The following is a 14,320-nucleotide window of genomic DNA, read 5'->3' on the forward strand; positions in this document are numbered from 1 at the left end:
CGGTATTTGCTAGCCTCAGGTTAACTGCTCCTTGCTTTCACTATAAATTTCTTGGCTTGATGCTTAGTTTCTTTTACATCTCCACCACTTGGAATAATATTATATATACCAAATATGCCTCTTAAATCTCAACTAATAATAATATGGAAACTATTAGGTTCACCTTTCTTATCTTTATCTTCCCTTTTTAAAAAACCCAAGCATCATTTGCTATTACCAGATGATAAACAAAGATGAAGGGTCATAACAGATCTGAGTTTCAATCACAACAAAAGAAATTCCTACCCATTCTACAAAAGTATAATCTCTAAACTAGTAATAATAATAATAGGTAATATTATTAAGCACTTTCTACGTGCGAAGCACTATTTTAAACACATTCCATGTCTTTTATTTTTGTCCTCATGACAACACCGTAAGATAGGGATTAATTCTTAGCCCCATTTTACAGGTGAGAAAACTCTGGTGAATACAAAGGTCAGTAAATGGCCCAAAGCCATACATTAGACAGGGCTAGAATTTAAATCCAGAAAGAAAGTCTGACTCTGGAGCCTCTGCTCTTACCCACTACACATACTGCCACGATACTGTATCTCTATCTTGTTTAAGTGCATAGACTCTCTGGAAATACCGTATTTCATCCAACCTATGATGACATTAATTTCAAGGCATTCCATTACTTTCTGTATCAGTAAGAAAATAATGTTGCCAGTTAAACTGTAACAAAGCTTTCTTATCACAGTAATTCTAAGATGCATTCCAGTTTCAGATGTTAAAACGTCAAAATTTTGCATCTCTGATTCTATGAAATACGGTAAAAATCTGTGCCCAAATGATGACCACAGCACTTTCTATCCTGTCTAGGAATCCAGCTTTTCTTAAAGAGTACCATTATCCAATATCCAATTAGCAGGCTTCCAAGAACCTTCTCAAAAATACCCTTGGACATATATTCATAATCTACAATCAGTGAAAATAGAGCAAAAAGAAGAATTGAAGGAGTAAAATGAAACCAAAAAATCATATGTCTACACACGCATAATTATTATATGTTAAATTTTTATTTGAGAGGTCTGAAAAATAGCAGGCCTAGATTTGGTGAAATTACAGTGAAAATCTTTGGCTTACAGGCCACACCTGGCCCTCAGCATCTCATCAGGCCAGAGGGACAATCTTGCAATGGTCACAGTCACTGCAGCACAAAATAGCACCTTCCTGGTGGAAGTGAAGGTTTAAAGGTAAGAGTAGTTAGAAAGAACTGTGACAGTGATTAATCCATTAATTTGCTTTCCAAAAGGGCAAAGATAAAGATAATAATACTAGAAAGCTCGTAGCTCAAGTCAATGAGGAGGTGTGAACGGTTCCCTGCTACTCCAGAGCCACAATCTCTCCCTGTGCCGCACTCTGGTCTCTGACACGGTTCTTCATCCATCCGTCCGTCCAATAATCCAGTCATAATCGCAGTTAACATTTATTGAGCACGTACTATGTTGCAGGCACTGTGCTAAGTGCTTTGTATACCTTATCTTAACCACTGCTCCTCTCAGCCTTTGGTGTCACAACCTCACAAATGAGGAGGAGACTGAGGCTCACAGAAGTTAACTAACTTGCCTAGTCAGAAAGGTAGCTAATTTCCCAAGCCAGGACGGAAGCCTAAGTCTGACTCCCAACAGCCAAGCGCTCATCACTGTGCTCCACTCCTGCCCTGGAGAGGCTCCCAGGGTCCAAGGACGAGCACAGCTATGTGCGGGGTGCTTGCTGGGCCGAGATGCCCTCTCCCCCAGGCCCTTCTCTTACTCCTGTTACTACCAAGTTGCCTCTCCTCCTACCTGCCTAACTGGGTAGGCTCTGGGGCCAGGAGGGGTTCTAATTACTGAATCAAGTATTATATGCTGTCCAGGGAACGTTAAGTACAAAGTAATCATAATGTCTTAGCAAAAAAAATTAGAGTTTGGGGTTTTGCTTTATACTCAGGGGGAAGTAAATTAATACTGTGACTTTAATTCTGAAGAGTAGCCTCCTTTAAAGCTTGAGGGGTGAGGGAGAGCGTGTGGCCTCTCCAGCTCTGACTTACCCACCTGGCTTTACCTAACATCTGAACCTGAGGCCGTACTTAAGGTTAGAGACAGCTTAATGGTATGCTGCTCAACTACCAGACAGGAGGGACTCTGCTTCCTCTATTTGCTCTAATGCTGCAGACAATGCTCTGCATCTATTGAATGGGGTCCGCTGGTTTTTCCCTTAAATAGAAAGAGCTCCGAGAAGCACAAAAATAAGATGGCAAAGGCTGCAGCACTAAAGTACTACCTCCAACCCCATACCTCTGCCATCCCATGACCCCAACATCTCAATTCTGAGTCCTAGGAGAGTCACCAGGGGGTCAGAAGGAAGCTCTCTGAGGGCAAAAAGCAGCTGAGACGGTGTGGTTTCAATTCTGTCTTGCAATGATACTCAGCACAGTGTCTCAAAAAAGAGTAGGCACTCAAAAAATGTTTCTGGAATGAACAGACTGCATTTGCTGATTTTGCCTAATGGAGATTTCACTCCAATTTCTCTTTAAAGCTACGAGGGCATCTACTTAGAAAATTGAAGGTCTACACCCATGTCATTATCTATGTAGCATCTCTAGAAACCTATTCCATTCCTTACCTATTAAACCTTAACTAATAACCATATTCCTTTCCATTTACGAAATAATCTTCAAATGCAAAAGCATTTGTTGGTAAAACAAGTTTGGGAATTCTTATTTATTGACTTAACAGGAAAATAACTCAAAAAATTCCAGTTACTTACCAGTAACTTTTTTTCTTTGAAAATGTATCATCCTTGACAGTTTATGCAATTAAGTCTCATATCACTCAAAGTACTGAAAAGGATTTTGACCTCCTGGGTCTCCAAAGCATTTGACCTGATCACAGTCAAGCGTCCTGGACTCAGGAACTCACTAGGAGACCTACCATCGACAAATAGAATTCTCCAATTCTAGTTCCTACTTGAGGATCACACAAGGACATTATTAGAGGTGATTCACCATCAATGGTAAAGAAGGAAAAAAAAAAACTCTATTAGTTATCAAGGATGCTACATTTTCAGAGAAACACAGCTTACTGGTAAGTAACCGGGTTCCTCTGAGGATGGATAGACTTACATCAACCAGCTGGTACAATAGGCGACTGTGTGGCTGGACCACTGGGAGCTGGAGAGGGAAGTCAAGCCAAAAATAGTAGTTGTAGGAGTACACAACCAAACTGAGACTCTTGGCAGAAGGCTGGTTCCAAGTAAAAACTGTGTTATGGAAAATCGTAGAGGGAAGAGCAGGTGAATGGCCTGCAGGGAAGGGAAAGAAATTAACACACCCTACTATGTGCCAAGCACTGTGCTAGAGACTTTACCAAAATTAACTTCTTTAAAATTCACCACTACCTAGGAGGTTGGTACGACTCCCCATGTTACAGTGGGACATCCCAAAGGAAAAAGAGCTATGGCCATCTGGTCTCTGAACAATCTTTAACATCAGAAGGGTGAAGTCCAACTTCCATATAGTAGGGGGGAGAAAAATACAGTTAGCCAAGTTAAAAAATATTCTGGGATACTGGTTGGTCCATTTAATTCATGCCAGAGACACAATGAACTGTTGATATTGTCTAATATCCTTCAATCTTTCCAATTAAAAATAATAAGGAACCATCTTACATCTAAGGGGTAGGAAAGAAGACATCAACTGTCCCCCAGATCTAGAGAAAAGCAGAGGATGATTTCTGAAACTGCCTCTACTCTTCAAAATCACAGCAGAGAATAGGTAACACACCCAAATCTTAAGCTGGCCCTTCTGGTGAAAATGATAGTGTATATAATTTACTTTCAGACTGCTTTTAGGCCAAGAAGTTCTAAAGAAAAAAAAAAACGAAATGAGCAAATATCAAGTTTGGATCAAGAGAAGCTGGACAGAAGTAGTCCCTAACCACGCCTCGGGGGCTGATGAGGAGGCCAGGGAGCACAAGACACGAGAGGGTCTGGTGGGACAGAGTCAGAAATAAAAATCAGGGAGACAAACTCATCAGATCTTGACAAAGACATAGTCAGTACAAGCAGCTCATCGAGGGTGTTGGAACTGAGGAATCAAAGAGTGGCTCATAACCAGATTGTAAATTATTTCCATTTTTGTTTTTAAATATGTTACAGAGCCATCCCAGACTGGAGGAAGAACCCCTACCTGCAACGTAGGGCTCTTACTTCTGAGTTCACTTAAAGTATTACAGAAACGTATCCTGTGTGTCAGTTCTTACACTTCTTTTCAGAAGAAAAAATACACATACACGCATTTAACACAGAACACAGAACACGTGGAATGTAATTTCAGGAAGTTTAGACCCTTAACTCTTCCTTGCATTCTAATTTCAAAAGCTTGATCCCAAATGAAAGCACCATAAATGTGTCAACTTAGTAATCCTATTAAAACCCAATGCACAGGGAAAAAACCCAATGCAGTCTGGGGTCAGACGGGGCTGAATTAAATCATTCCCCATAATCTGCAGTTTTGCTACAAACTCTATTTTGCTAAAACCAGAAATCAGAAATTGAACAAGAGCCAATACGTAAGTTTTGGTAAAACTACAAAATACCTAAAAGGGACATGAAGCAGCTAACTGAAGCCATGCAAACTCAAAACACCTAATTCAAGAATAGTCCTAGGAGTGGGAAATAAGATCATTTCTGACTCTGAAAACAAAACAAAACAATCAAGAACAAAAGAAAGCAAAAACTAAGAAATGGAAGCCAGGCACTACTGAAGCCCCTGGGTTCCATACGCCGTGGCGGGGTGCTCGCTCCATAGCCCTGCTTCCGAGAGTGGGCACAGGCCTGAACACTACAGGGCAGTAGAGGCACGAATTACAGTGAAGAGGTGAGACTGGCACCAGGCCCTGGTCTCTGAGGATGAGCACTAAGTCCTGGCTCAAGGGTAGATCTGCTCTGGGGACCGTCGATCAGGTCAGCCAAGTCTGCTGACCTTTGCAGAAAAGATTTATAACTGCCTCTTGACTATCCACTGGCTGTTCAGTGTTGCAACAGAAAGCTAAACAGAAATATACTATAAAAATATAAAAACCAAATCCCCCACTCATTGTTTATACCAGAGGAAATTGCTGATGGGTTAAATGATATTAAAATATAAAAGTGAAAACAACTAAACGGAAAGATGGAGAGGTAATTTATATAAGCTTTCCTTTTTAAGCCTTTAGAAACACAGAAATCAAAAGAAAAAATTATAATTTGATATATAAACTTTTTTTTAATATTTTATTTATTTATTCACAGAGACACAGAGAGAGGGAGAAGCAGGCTCCATGCAGAGTGCCTGACGTGGGACTCGATCCAGGGTCTCCAGGATCACGTCCCGGGCTGCAGGCGCCGCTAAATCTCTGCGCCACCGGGGCTGCCCTGATATATAAACTTTTAAAATTTCTATAAGCCAAAATATACCAGAAGTAATATCAAAATGGGGGGAGGGGGTGTCGGCAAAACATGATAAATAATGAATATTTAAGAGTATATAAAAGTCCTCAGGGATCCCTGGGTGGCGCAGTGGTTTGGCGCTTGCCTTTGGCCCGGGGCACGATCCTGGAGACCCGGGATCGAATCCCACATCAGGCTCCCAGTGCATGGAGCCTGCTTCTCCCTCTGCCTGTGTCTCTGCCTCTCTCTCTCTCTCTGTGACTATCATAAATAAATAAAAATTAAAAAAAAAAAAAAAAAAAGTCCTCAAAAATCCTAAGAAACAATCCAACCTAATTTTAACAGATCCAACACCCTAATAGCCAGTTCATAAAAGAAATATAAACAAACAATAGAAACTTCACTGAATAAGAAAAGCAAACAAACCGTAGTAACATTTTTACCTTTCACACTGACAAAGATCCAAAGACTGATATTATGCATTGGGAACAGAGATGAACAGACACTACCATAAACAGCTGGATGGAAAATCCTTTGGGGGAACAATGTGCTATAACATCCATAAAAATTTTAATATGTGTATCCTTTTATTTTTTTTTTTTTAAATTTTTATTTATTTATGATAGTCACACACAGAGAGAGAGAGAGAGAGGCAGAGACATAGGCAGAGGGAGAAGCAGGCTCCATGCACCCGGAGCCCGACGTGGGATTCGATCCCGGGTCTCCAGGATCGCACCCTGGGCCAAAGGCAGGCGCTAAACCGCTACGCCACCCAGGGATCCCCAATATGTGTATCCTTTTAACCAAGTAATTTTATTTCTAGGAACTCTTCCTACAAAATTATTCAAGTATACAACAATACAGATGAAAGGTATTAACCAAAATACTAACTGCAAGAGTAAGAAAAATTAAAACTAAATAACTAAAATATTCATCAATTAAGAATAGGGCAATGAATTATGGTATGTCCCACAGTATCAAACACTGCATTCTTAGAGATTGGGGACCTGGACAGAGGTTGTAGTGATGGCCCAAAATAGGGGGTGGGGAGATGGGCAAAATGGATGAGGGGAGTGAGACACAGCTTCCTTATGACGAAGTCATGAGAATGAAAGGGACAGCAGAGGCGCCTGGGAGGCTCAGTTGGTTAAACATCTGATTCTTGGTTTCTGCTCAGGTCATGATCTCAGGGTCCTGCTCAGTGGGGAGTCGGCTTGGGATTCTCTTTCTCCCTCTCCTCCTGCCCCTCCCCCAAATCCACACATGCTCTCAAATAAATATTTAAAAAAATAAGAGGTACAACGTAGGGAACATTGTCAGTAATACTGAAACAGTGTATGGTGATAGGTGGCCACACCTGTGGTGAGCACAGCACTAGGTGCAGAGAAATTGAATCACTATGTCCCACACCTGAAACTAATCATTAGGTGTGAACTATACTCAAAAAAAAAAAATCTTTTTTTAAGTGACGGCTCAAATTGGCAGGCACATTTTATCTGGCCAGTAACCATTTGAAATAAAATATATATTATCACTATTAACACGTTATATGTAGAAAAAGAGATGGGAAAGATTAAAAATTACAGACGTTGAACTACAGGAACTTTTTGCCTTCTGTTTTATATATTTCAGTGTAGTTTGAATTCTCAAGAGTCATTTTGTAATGGCCTTTTAGTTGAAGAGAACGATTAAAAGAGTTTCATTAACCCGACAGATATTCACATGACCTGGTATAAAACTCCCTCAATCAATACAAGGTAGCTCATGAAATCTGTCCAGCCCTCCCAAAAATGGTACTCCCCCCTAATATTCTTTCATAAAATTAAGAGAAGATAGAACAGAATCCTAAGCAGTGAATTTAATTAAGTCAATCCATGTTATCCTAGAAGTTCTAGGTCTAATAACATTTTATTTCTTCACAGCAATAAACACTTTTAACAATGCAGGCTAGGCTTTCATTTCTTCTGGTTCAACCTGTTCTTAAAATAGCTGTCAAAATTTGGTTTTGCATTTTGGGAAAAGACCTGATCTTTGTAGATCAGTGATCTTTGATCTTGATCAATGATCTCATAGTCAAATAGTTGACTATCTGCATATGTTAAACACCAACCATATAAACAATGGTCTAGGAGAAAAACAGTGAACTGGAAGCAATTTCTGGTTTATTGTACAAAGTAAACATTTGATATTTTTGAAAAGATTCTGTATCTTACATTTGAAAAGTGAATTAAGTTCAAAAACTAAACTCAGACGTCAAATAGAGGATATACAATTAATAGGATAATGGTATAAAAACTCAAACATAAGTGACCTTTTTTAAAAACGACGTTTTGGAAAAGCATAGGACACAGTTTCCTTTCAAAGAAAAAAAAAAAAATAAGGAAAGCCATCTTTATGGTCATTTAAGAAATGTTCCATCCATTTCAGCCTAAAGAAAGCCAGAAAGGAAGCAAAGGCTGCAATGATTTGAAAAGTTCTACGGGTGGGGAAGGATTCCACTCCCCAAACAAATACCAATACAGGGTTAAAAAGAAGCAAAGAGCTACAGAGAGCCAAGTTGGAAACTAGTTCCCTGAGAAAGGCTGGCTGTGTTCAGACTGAGAACCACCCGTTTATTTCTAAGACATGAGAGAAATGACCTCACTCCCCACCATATTTGCTCAAATGGCTCATGAGAATCTAGACCTACTGGTTCTACAATTCTGAAATTTACAAAGGAAAGAAAGCATGAAAAAAAAAAAGGAAAGAAAGCTTGCTACTATACTGAACGTTGAGAGGTATTTAAGAGCACTAAATTACATACTGGGTGCACTAGCATATCATTCTTTCTTTGTAAATAGTAACAAAAATTTCTATTTACAATTAACTGAGGAAACTGCATTATGAGTCAATAAATAATGCAAGCAAGCGCTTAAGTGTAAATGAGCCAATGTTATCCTTCTCCTTCAATAAAAATAAGTCCAAACTGCAAACTTATAAACTGACTACATTGTTATTTTCATAGAAGCCTCTTCACCACTACCACCCCCCCAAAATTTGCAAATATCAAATGACAGATGATGAATCCACAATTCTTTCAATCATTACTAGGATCAAACCTGTATGTATTAAAATGTTTTAATTCTTCTTAAATGTGAGGACTATGATGGCTTTCTAAAGATGCTGCTGTGTTAGACATCCTGAAGAAGCTGCATGTTTAAATATACACTAAAAATTCTATTTTCATTAGTAGACAAGACACAAAATTCCTACAAGAACATTAAATTCTCCTGGGAATCTAGAAATGCAGATTGGCAGGATATTTTTAAATTACTATACGAATCACACCACTTGCCCAGAAAAACAGACATCATTTGAGCAAGCCTCTCTTTCAGTCCTAATACACACAGGTAATAAAAATCTTGATAGGAAGAATCAATGAAGGAAAGTACCTTGTGGTTTTTATCAAGAAATGGACAAATATACAAAAAGCAATGCACCCATAAGAACTCCAAGAGTAACTCATAAACCAGGCTCTCCATTAAAACCGGAGAAACAGACACATTGAAGAACAGGACTACCGACGTGAAGACTTAGGGAAGATAAAGTGTTTTACCGATAAGACAAAGTAATGAAAGTCACCTAGAAGCCATGGTTTTCACAAACAACCACAAACCGTATCAATAAGGTGTGCATCCCTTGGTCTGTGTTTATCACTTGGTGACGTTTTTAAGGTGAATGTTCCTTAAAGAGATTAACTGAAGAGCAAAGGAAATAAATGTAAGATATACCGTCACTGCCTACAAGAAGTCAGGAGTCAGGAGTAGCTTATAAAGAAAAATATTGACACATAATGTATAAAAGTTGCATAGGCAACACCGCTTAGGTTCTGTAACCTCAACACCAAAAAATAAGCACCCACAAGTTATCTTCAAAACGTACGTTAAGAAAACACTATAGTGAAGACAGGGTCTCTGAGTTCAACTGCAGGGCTCACTAGATCTGAATCAGCATCTACGGCGGCCGCTTCGTTAGATCAGAGTGACCTTTGCCAGCCGTTCTTCACTAAAATAACCTAGATAAAAACCAGTCATTTTAAAACTGAGCACATCTACTTTACACGCACAGAAGGGATTAAAGTAGAACTGAGTGAAAAAATGAAAACTGTCGTTGAACGGTCCTCAGGCCGCAAAGGATTTAAACAAAGACAGCACTTACAAAGGATCGGCTTATAAAAATAAGCAGTTAATTAAAACAATGTTATAACAGCACTTCCCAATGTTGAAAGCCACGGACTTTAGGTGTTTGGACCGACACTGCAGTCTGAACTCCTGCCAAGCCTACTACTAGGAAAGTCTTTGCAAAACACACTAACTTTTATTTATCCTCCTGCTTCTGACCTACTTCGGGCTCCAACTTTTAAAGCATATAAAAGAAATTGACATACAGCTGGGAATGCTCAAACTGCAGAAAAATAAACAGGGATACAGTCTCATCTACAAAGTAAGGAGATTAGACAGATATCATTAAAGTCCTTCTCAGTCTTAAAATTTTATTATTTTTATTATGAGAATACCAAAAAGCTTATCACAAACTGCATAAACGTGCAGCTTCCTAAAATCAGTGATGATGGTTTTAAAGGTGCTTGGAGGTTGGGAAGTAAAAGATGAATCACTTGAGCAGAATCAGCTACCAAGAGCAGCTCAAAAACTAACAGCCTTGACCAGGTCACCTGAGTTCCTGAGGCAAGGGATGAATTCCCTCCTTCCCCTCCTATTTTGTGAAAATGGTTTTTCTCAACCTGCATGGGGTACTAAGTTTAGAAAACAATTTTGTTTTATTACAATTCTCATTTCTTCTTACAACTTCTCACATAAACTCACATTACAAAGTTAGAGATCTTTACATTCAATGATTTCTCTCCATTTGACAAAACAAAAAGCAAAATTCAATTAGTCAATATTAATTTGAATTAATTGTACTTGCAATTATATTATTAACAATTCAAGCTGTATATCAACCATGACCTTTACTCATTTCCTAAGGTGTCTGAGCAAAGCGGTGCTCTTCTGGGCCCGCATCAGATCACTGGAGCAAGCTGACTAGTATTCCGAAGCCCATTGTCCTTGTCCAGGGAGAAAAAGGCCTAATACAACTGTCACAAAGATTATAGAAGGTTCATGTGTGTGCACAAGTACCTACCACCTACCAGAAATCATTACTGCTGTTAACTTTTACTTATAAGTGTCAGATGGGCTTTCGGTGGCATTCTGAGTCGTAATGGGTGGCAAACCTTAAGTATTCCATGTGTGCCTACTTATTTCTCCAAATTTTACTTTAGAATAAGATTTATTCTTCCAATGAGAAGAAAAGTTTCCTTCTCCTTTACCCTCAAAATTTCTAAATGGTCACCACAGATATAACTTTTGAAAGAACTACTGAGAAGCCCCATCCTTTCTCCCTTTGAGAACTTTCTGACTAGTGTAGAAACAAATCCCTTCCACCCTTAGTATATTAATACAAAGTCATTTACCTCTAATATGTAGTCCCTGACCTGTCCCAGATGGTGTGGAAAGTGTTAGCAGCAGAGGATATATATTTATACAACTGCAAGCCCAAGCTTTAAAGAGCTGTTACCTGACAAATGAATAAATGACTAAGAACCATTCCAAGTCATGGGTCGCCAAGACCATCACAGCACGATCACGATCATCACTAGGACCATGCTACTGTGACAGTACTGACAAGTCTCCAAGGCCAGGGTGTCTCATGCACTAACAAATTACTTCGTATTACAATTTTTTATAAGTATCATATCGTCACTGAAAACATTATTTTAGCATAGGTCCCACTGTCTAGGTGTTTCCTCCGTTTAGACAGAGAAACAACCATCCACTGTGCAGTTTAACTTAAATCCCAAATAACTTTCTTCCTCCTTCTTGTTTAGGCACCCATTCCAATAACATTCCCCCTCCTATACCATGTTTTCCTGTATATGACAGGTACTTATACCACAGTGCTTTACCCAAACCCTACTGATCCGTCCTATGCTGTTTTTCAGCTTTTGCCATTTTCTTTTTTTTTTAAAACAGGCTCCGTGCTCAGCGTGGAGCCCAACACGGGGCTTGAACTCATAACCCTGAGATCAAGACCTGAGCTGAGATCAAGAGTCGGCCGCTTAACCGACTGAGCCATCCAGGTGCCCCAGGCTTCTGCCACCTTTTCATTTTGCTGCCACTGTGTTTTATGTGCCATTTAATTATAAAATCTGCCATACATTTATGGCCTTCTTTTCTAAATAGGATTAAGACCTATTCCAAAGATCTTTCTTTTAAAAAATACTATAAAAAAGGACTTCTGATCTCAATACTGAATTTAAAAATTCTTAGAGAGCTGCAGAATTTGAACAAAATGTTCAAATAATAAATAACTTTCTTAGTCTATGAATATGAATGAAAAGGAAGTATTTCTTATAGCATGGCTAATTCATAAGGGACCGAAAAAAAGACAACTATGAGTCAGAAAGCCTTGCTCCAAACAGTGATCTGATGAGGCCATTAAAGAGTATTTAAGTTAAAGGCTTTTTTTAACCAACAATCCTCAAAAATCTATGAACCTACCTGGTAACAGTAAAATATATGCTAAACACTACAGCTCTCTTATAGGGACAGCTAGTAGTGGCCTGAGGCGGCCACTAAAAGAGCAATAAAAAGATGGACATCCTGAGGTGAATGACTTCCTATCAGTAACCAACCAACATTGCAAGAGCAAACACCAGAATGCACCGATAATTACTACAGTGCGTGAGTTAACCAACCTCCCTGGTCCCGCGCAATGAGCTCACAGAAGTCAGGATGTGCACAGGCTGTATCCTTCGCTGTTTCCATTCTTGGTTTAAGATTTCCGTTCTTTCCAAAATTTTCTGACGATTGGAACTAAACATACTCTTTAAAAAAAAATGAAGGAGAGGAGAAGAGAAATTGTTCATCGTTAGAAAATGTGTAGTATCTCTAATGCAAGTTAACATCTAGTGATTTCTCAAAAATATCAGGAGCGTTCCTTCAAACACATACAGATTTTACACTAAACTGTGGCTTCCCACATTCAAATAACATAGAAGCACCACACCTGTTATTTTACTAAGAGTGGGCAGGGAACAGAAAATCATTGCATCCTTTCTTTGTTAACATCACATAAAAACAAAATCACAATGACTTTAGGACATAAAACCATGAAACACATTCCTTTATATTTGGGTCCCAAATCTGCACGTGTAATACAAAAGATACACTAAAAAGATAGTGATTTCTAAGCAGATTGGCCACTAGATTTCAATCTTTCCATTCCCATTACTGTGCCTGGGACAATCTTTATGTTAATTAAGACAGATCAAGGCCCTTGGCTTCCAAGCCTTCATGTATCTTACTATAAATATGACCTTGGCTGAAAATGGACCCTGGCAAATTGAAACTTATCTTTGGGGGGGCGGGGCGGGGAACTATCCTTAACCGTAGGTGCGCTTCACAAAAGATAAAGCTGTACCTTAACTTCGTCAGCCCGCCTGAACCTCTTGAGCTGCCGCAGCCGCATGTACTCTGATTTTACACGCTTGCGCCAACAAACAGGTCCCTTCTCAGATTTCTTCCCAGTCTGGCCCATGATTATTCTAAAAGCAATGGTTTCATATTAAAATCACTAATCTAACCAGCCTGAATATGATCATTTGTGTTTTAATCCCCAGCAAACTAACAATCAACAAAATAAACAATAATACATGACACTGATGACATTTGCAAGGGTGCTCATTCGAGCTGTGGGGTTTTGTCCTTAAAACATTTCATCCAAAATATGAGTTTTTATTTAATACAACTTTTAAGAGAGATTTTTATTGACAAAGGTTTTCCACTCCTAAAAAGCAGCCGTCTTTACAGAAACATGATCCCATTACAGAAATCAAGCATACTATAACATGCTAGTTTTCTGCCTATGAGATCCACACATGTAGACACATACTCTAAGTTTTTCATCAAGTTAGCATAAATGAAGAATATGATTGAAAAAGAGAAATCTGAAAATGTAAAATTTACATACAGCACTAAAAGTAAAAAATACACAGTACAATGTACAACGAATGTACAAATTAAAGCATTCCCCCTGCACACACTTTTTACCAGGCTTCTCACCTTAAACACTGTGATAAAAGTCTGTACTTTTGCCTCTTGTGCCCCTTTTACTCACACGAGGGGTTTTTCCACTAGCAAACCAAAAATGCAGCAAATGCCAAGTAAATTCTCCAGGTTTATCTTCAGTTGCAGGCTCTAGGTAACCAATTACGCTTAAACGTGGGGACAGCCTATAGTTCCCCAGATGCCTAAGTACAGAGTCCCCATTTTTAAGTCTAAACAAGTGTCCCCTTCTAGAACATTCACCTCTCAAAGTATAAAAATCATACTTGTATCCTAAAAAATTAGGACATTCTCTCTGCCAGAAAGTACAAAGGGCTGCATTAAGGATGTTTGCTATAAATTTATCTAAGAGCAAAGGAAAGCCAGAATGTTTTAAATAAAAGGGAAGGGGGAGACTGACATTCTAGAAAGAGCAGGTGACCAATAGAGGAGGTTAGGACTGCAGCACAGCATTTGCACAAGAGAGGAGGGTAGCTTCTCCCACCACAGTGGTGATAAAAGTAAAGCAAAGGAATTCAAGAGTCACTTAACAGAAAATTTGGTGATGGCTTGTATATGAGTGGACAGGGGCACCTGGGTGGCTCAGTGGGTTAAGCATCTGCCTTCAGCTCGGGTCATGATCTCAGGCTCCCTGCTCAGCAAAGAGCCGGCTTCTCCCTTTCCTTCTGCCTCTGCCTGTTGCCCCCTCTTTTTGTGCTCTA

At 39.2% G+C, this 14,320-nt stretch overlaps 1 protein-coding gene across 8 annotated transcripts in view; it reads right to left on the bottom strand.

Moving 5' to 3' along the window:
• The window catches only part of EZH2 (enhancer of zeste 2 polycomb repressive complex 2 subunit), a 65,144-nt gene that overhangs the window by 26,547 nt on the left and 24,277 nt on the right, over positions 1–14,320 (bottom strand). For 2 of the 8 annotated variants that reach the window (XM_041753442.1, XM_041753441.1), the window contains exons 2-5: positions 12,976–13,099; positions 12,251–12,379; positions 3,424–3,532; positions 3,149–3,327 (exon numbers count right to left, since the gene is read on the bottom strand). In XM_041753442.1, coding sequence (XP_041609376.1) covers positions 3,149–3,327; positions 3,424–3,532; positions 12,251–12,379; positions 12,976–13,092 — 534 coding nt within the window. In that variant the 5' untranslated portion in view covers positions 13,093–13,099. Of the gene's footprint in view, positions 1–3,148; positions 3,328–3,423; positions 3,533–12,250; positions 12,380–12,975; positions 13,100–14,320 lie in introns of those variants that run through there. The other 6 variants (XM_041753448.1, XM_041753447.1, XM_041753445.1 and 3 more) reach the window with 4 other exon arrangements.

Source organism: Vulpes lagopus, chromosome 4 (genome assembly GCF_018345385.1).
Source record: "Vulpes lagopus strain Blue_001 chromosome 4, ASM1834538v1, whole genome shotgun sequence".
NCBI classification, from domain to species: domain Eukaryota; kingdom Metazoa; phylum Chordata; class Mammalia; order Carnivora; family Canidae; genus Vulpes; species Vulpes lagopus.